The following is a 5,967-nucleotide window of genomic DNA, read 5'->3' as shown; positions in this document are numbered from 1 at the left end:
ATTCCCTGAGCCTACTAAAGAATTTGTACCTGAACCAGGAAGGAAGCAGTCCTTTAAAAGAGTATCAGAATGGGATAGAAGATCAAACTACATTAAAAGTATACCAAAAGAGAATGAGCTACTTCCTTTAGCAAAAGATTGCCTCAATGATAGTTCTACTGGTAGACCAGAAATGATTGAGTCATATCAATTTGTAGAAAAAGTTCTATCGAATTATCCAAAAATGCAAAACACAATCCAGTTAATGAAAGAGAAAGAAGCAGCAGAAAAACATATCCGGGAATTAGATAAAATACTCAAATCTGAGAAAGTAGAGAAAGACAAGCTTGAGGAGCAACTGTCATCACAAGTGACAGGCCTACAAAATGCTCTTTTGCTGAAAGAAAAGGAATTCAACAATTCCACTCAAGTACTAAAGGAAATGATTAGAAGCAGAGATGAACAACTAGTTAAGCAACAAGAAGGCAACATGGACCTACTGAAGAAAAGAGAAGCTGATTTAAAAGAAAAACATTCAGTAATGCTCTCTGAAATAAAGCAAGAGTATGAATCAAAGCTTCAGACTCTAACAAAAAATTATGAGCAGCAACTTTCTAAGACACGAGAAGATTGTGAGGCCAGAGTATTAGAAGTAATAAAGGAGTTTACAGTGGAATCAAGTGAAGCACTTGAAAACACTGTTGTATCAAAGCATGAAGAATGTGTAGAAGAAATGAAGACGAGTAAAATGGAATCAACCGAAGCATTTGAAAGTACAGCTGTATCAAAACATGAAGCATGTGAGTCCATAGCATTAGAAGAAATGGAGAATGAAGACAAGTATGCAATGGAATCAAGTGAAGCACTTGAAAGTGTAGATGCATCTAAACATGAAGTATCATCATCATCATTATCATCATCTTTGCAGTCTCTACCATTAGCTAACATTCCTTCATATGAAGTACAAAAGCAAATGATCCAACCTCTTTTGACAAAACGTCTGAAGAAAGGAGACAAATGGTTAGTACAAACATGTCAGTGACTAATAATTACCAATTATTATTAATAGGAGTCTTGTTGATATGAAATGGTTCAAGCAGTGGAAGAAATACACTGGATTTGATTCATGGGATCAGCAATCAGGTGCTCATCCAGGACCAATTGATAACAACAATTTGTTTAAAGGTACATGTACTAATAGTAGATATATTTTTCAATATTATCATCATCAGCGTACGTCATCCTAGTCTTGCTAGCTAACCATTCCCCCTCCAGCCTACAGTCCACCCAAATGGCTGTAGGCTAGGAAATGTTCTAGTGACTAACATCATCCTATCTCACACACTAATTTTATATCTTTGTAACCAGTATCAATATACCTTGTACCATACATATCAGGGTATTAAATTATGTTAATTTTGTGGTTCAAAAATCTACAAAATTTAGCATGCACTTGTTTTACAGAACTTGCACTTGTTGATTGCATAATCACAGTATTTGTCCAAAAAATTAAACTGTTAATAGACATTTTGACAAAAACAAAGAGTTTATCACACAATTAACCTGTACATTAGTAGGTTATTTTGTGGCATTTTATATTTATTTTCATTGTAGTTTTTAGGCATAAACACAAAGATAAAAATTAACACTTGCATAGTTTATTGTATTTTAGCAGCTGTCCAAAAAAATTAAAGCTACAAATTGCATGGGCTCAAGCTATGAAAATTGTTAAGTCAACCCACTACACTATATACAAAAATAAAGATGTTTATTCTGATATAGTCTATTATTATACATTGTAGATATTGTATCTGAAACACTAAATGATCATCTAATGGAAGAACTAGACTATGCAATGCTGTCTGAGCCTGCATGGAATCTTTTACTGAGTTGGTATGGACTATCAGTAGGATCAAGACCTATTATTAGGTATTAACTTACTATTATTGGATGTTATTGTTTTATTTGTTTATTGTTAGAAATGTAGTAGAGTTTGGATCATATGTTAAGCACTTGAAGGTTGAAGTTTACTTGATTGAATTAAAATTATGTGTATACCCTAACACTAATAATATTAAAACAGGTTCATTTAGTCGAATAGATACAATCAGTAAGTTATAAGTATATACATGCTTTGAATACACTGTGTCTATTATAGGTCGTGTATTCACAGTGATAAAGGAACAGTTCAATATTCCTGATACTACTGAATGTAGACTGTGGTATCGTTACATGGCAAACAGTTTTGAATTATTAACTAATCTTCAACAAACAGTAACAGATGCTGGTATATATGGAGGACAAGTCAGTTGATTTAATTATAGGTAATTGTAAATCATAATTACTATGTAGATGATAGTACTGGAAATAAGAAATTCAGATGGTACTTGGCCAAGAAGCAAAAGAAAATAATTTGTGGCAATACTGCAGTATTTTCAGAATTATGGTACTTTTAATAAATTTAAAAATTTTTTTGATCGAGGTTACATTTTTCAGTAGCAATATTGTTTGAAAAATATAATAATTATTATTTTTAGTTTTGAATAAATATTAATTGATAGCTCTGTTAGTAACATAAGATCTATACAATAAAGTCACATATATAATAACAGTTAGTAGTACAAGTCCATCATCAATCAAACCAATGAGACCAATAGCTGATTCTGGGAGCAGATCAAAAGGAATGAACAAATACAATAGCAACAGTACTAGAACTGCTAAAATATGTAACCTGTGAATACATATTAGACCATGGACTGAGAATAAGTCTCTTAGCAGGTAGCGTAGTAATGTTGGTATGTCATATATGTAACTCATTAACTATAAGAGAGAGAGAGGGGAAGGAAGAGAGAGAGGGGAGAGAGAGAGAGGGGAGAGAGAGAGAGAGGGAGAGAGAGAGAACAGGAAAGGTAGGGGGAAAGATAGAGAGAAAAGGAAAGGGAGAAAGAATAAAAGTAAAAATAAAATTTAAACATAGCTTTCTCTTACTGGTCTCCATTCTCCTGACATACGACTATTATAATCCCTAATCTCATTTGTTAGATCACGATATCTCTCATTAGTCTCCAACTGAGGCAATGTCAATAGGATATTAACCTCTCTCCTACAGACAGGACACCTGCAGGCCCTAGGCCACCTATCAGTCCTCCAGTACATTAATATGCACTGAGCACAAAACCTATGACCACAGTTAGTCTCTGCTAGGTAGGTTATTGGTCCAAGGCAGACTGGGCATTGAGGGAGTTCAGCATTATCAGGATCATAGTCTTCATTGGCTTCTTCTTCTTCTTGTTGCTGTTGGTTGTCTCTTAGTTGCTCTCTTACTCTCTCTACTACTTCTTCCTATGGATCAATACAAAATGGGACGAGTGAATGAAGAATTGATTTTGAATAGCAAAAACATTTTAAATCAATTAATTGAATAGCATTATAAAATACATGAAATACATGCATTTAAGTATAGACTTATATATAGATCTACACTGTTCCTATAGCCTCTCTATAAATAAATATGACGTTAAGCTGTAAGGGTATACAGGGTACTTCGACAATACTGTAACCGAGTTTCATTTCTCATACCTCAATTCTATATGCTATGACATAAGACCTTATCCCTATCTGCCCTTATACATTATTGATCCTGAGTAACAAATAAAGACTTCATCTTTTCATCCTATCTTTTCAAAATTTGCTCAAAAAATTCTTAATAATTTATTTATGATTATTTAATTACTTGTTCAGGATGGACGTTCTCTGTTCTCCTACTATCAGTACAGAACAGGTACCACACACTGAGGAGGAGGATTACAAATAGGGAGAGAAAAGTCCACAGCAGTTCGTCCCCAATTCCTTCAACGAGGCTTTCTGTAGGCTCCATTTTACAAGCCACTGAAGCCAGACCACAAAAACCAACACCCACGCAATTTGAAACCGGATGTAAAATGAAACCGGAAGTAGATTTTATATATACATCCGGTCCAAGAATCATTTTGCGTGGGTGTTGAATTGCATAGGAGTGGCTTGTAATTGACAAAAAATTGAAAAAAAAATCATGGATCTTCATCCAGTTTTGCTAGCTGGAGGACAGGCCTCTGGTCTATATCCACTAAACGAGGCGTATCCTAAAGCATTGCTACCAGTAGGAAACAAGCCACTACTCTATTACCCGCTGAGACTACTGGAGAAAAATAATTTTAAAGGTGAGCCCATTGACATTGTCTGAAAGATTGTACACGTGTGCACTGTATTAATAATTATGTAAGTGTAAACTAAATATTTAATTAATAATAAAGTATATATAAACTTAATGTCGTTGTTATTCATAATAATAATTGTTGTTTTTAATATTTTTTCTTAATATCAGAGGTGACTGTGATCGTTAACTCGCGTGATCTCAAATCAATCAAGCAATCACTGGACGAGTATCCCAGACTGGCTAGCAGTGATATTGAGTTCAACACTTTTGAGGTTCATGATTCTGATGAGACTGGATCAGCCGTGGCACTGTCAGCACTAAAGGCATCAGGAAGAATTAAAGTAATAAAAAAAACATAACAAATAGAATTTATTATTTAGAAGAACAATAGTATTGTTACAGTGTACTTAGAATAATTATTTATAATACTGTATTTAATAACGTCAGACCATTTCTTCAATGGAATTTTATTACTGTACATTGTATGTACTAGTAGTATAAAGTACAAAATTAAAGTAGCACTACAATGTACTTGTACATGTAGTACACTATGCATAATTGTATGTCAAGCATTGGTATGCAATATCTTATTGTGTTTCTCTATACTATATTTTCATCTCTCTCTCTCTCTCTTTCTTTCTTTCTCTCTCTCTCTCTCTATAGTCTGATCTGTTAGTATTAAGTTGTGATGTGTTGTCAACAGTATCGTTGATCCAGTTATGGGAGAAACACGTAACACTGAGATCAGCAGTGAGTCTCCTACTAGTGAAACCACTGCCTTCTAATAATAGCGATGAGAGGCAAAAGACATCAACACCTGCTTTTGGTAAGAGAGAGAGAGAGAGAAAAGAATACTATAGTTACATCATGTAGAAGTTTGATTTCTGAGTATGTATGCCCATGGTTTTTTCTGAAAAATGGCTCCGAAATCACCCCCAATTTTTATTACATTTTCTGATGCATATTGATGTCCTTATACTGTGTAGAAAGTTTAAGCCGATTCCGACTTCAATTTTTTGAGTTATAGTCGTATTAAAAAATGTGCCAATGTTTGAAAAAATCCCTGTACTATAGCCCATGGTTTTTTCCAAAAAATTGCTCCGAAATCACTCCCAATTTTTATTACGTTTTCTGATGCATATTGATGTACTTATGCTGTGTAGAAAGTTTGAGCTGATTCTGACTTTAATTTTTCAAGTTACGGCCATTTTAAAAAATTAGCCATTTTCTGAAAAATCCCTGTACTATAGCCCATGGTTTTTTCCAAAAAATGGCTCCGAAATCACCCCCAATTTTTATTACATTTTCTGATACATATTGATGTACTTATGCTGTGTAGAAAGTTTGAGCTGATTCTGACTTAAATTTTTAAGTTACGGCCATTTTAAAAAATTAGCCATTTTCTGAAAAATCCCTGTACTATATATAGCCCATGGTTTTTTCCAAAAAATTGCTCCAAAATCACCCCCAATTTTTATTACATTTTCTGATACATATTGATGTACTTATGCTATGTAGAAAGTTTAAGCTGATTCCGACTTAAATTTTTTAAGTTACGGTCATTTTTAAAAATTGGCCATTTTCTGAAAAAAACCATGGGCTATTATAGCCCATGGTTTTTTTTCAAAAAAATGGCTCCGAAATCACCCCCGATTTTTATTACATTTTTTGATACATATTGATGTACTTATACTGTGTAAAAAGTTTGAGCCGATTCCGACTTCAATTTTTCAAGTTATGGTCATTTTTTTAATTTGCAAATTTTGAAAAAATCCCTGTACTATAGCCCATGG

At 33.6% G+C, this 5,967-nt stretch overlaps 3 protein-coding genes across 3 annotated transcripts; 2 read left to right on the top strand and 1 right to left on the bottom strand.

Moving 5' to 3' along the window:
• Positions 1-12: 12 nt before the first annotated feature.
• Positions 13-2,563, top strand: LOC109584108 (uncharacterized). Its single transcript, XM_019999715.1, has 6 exons — positions 13-999; positions 1,049-1,164; positions 1,782-1,908; positions 1,959-2,089; positions 2,138-2,283; positions 2,332-2,563. Exons 1-6 carry the CDS (start codon positions 173-175, stop codon positions 2,389-2,391), a joined length of 1,407 nt encoding a protein of 468 aa, XP_019855274.1. The 5' UTR covers positions 13-172; the 3' UTR covers positions 2,392-2,563.
• LOC100638907 (E3 ubiquitin-protein ligase RNF170-like) lies at positions 2,513-3,952 on the bottom strand. Its single transcript, XM_011407317.2, has 3 exons — positions 3,713-3,952; positions 2,968-3,321; positions 2,513-2,799 (listed from the first exon to the last, which is right to left on the bottom strand). The coding sequence occupies exons 1-3, from the start codon at positions 3,854-3,856 to the stop codon at positions 2,530-2,532; spliced, it is 768 nt and encodes a 255-aa protein (XP_011405619.2). The 5' UTR covers positions 3,857-3,952; the 3' UTR covers positions 2,513-2,529.
• A 2-nt stretch (positions 3,953-3,954) lies between these two features.
• On the top strand, positions 3,955-5,088 carry LOC109584112 (translation initiation factor eIF-2B subunit gamma-like). The gene is made up of 3 exons (XM_019999721.1): positions 3,955-4,178; positions 4,343-4,515; positions 4,838-5,088. Exons 1-3 carry the CDS (start codon positions 4,031-4,033, stop codon positions 5,045-5,047), a joined length of 531 nt encoding a protein of 176 aa, XP_019855280.1. The 5' UTR covers positions 3,955-4,030; the 3' UTR covers positions 5,048-5,088.
• Positions 5,089-5,967: the final 879 nt, after the last annotated feature.

Source organism: Amphimedon queenslandica, unplaced genomic scaffold, assembly GCF_000090795.2.
Source record: "Amphimedon queenslandica unplaced genomic scaffold, v1.1 AMPQUscaffold_13246, whole genome shotgun sequence".
NCBI lineage: Eukaryota > Metazoa > Porifera > Demospongiae > Haplosclerida > Niphatidae > Amphimedon > Amphimedon queenslandica.
The sequence above is the reverse complement of the archived record's forward strand: the minus strand, read 5'-3'. Positions and strand labels throughout refer to the sequence as shown.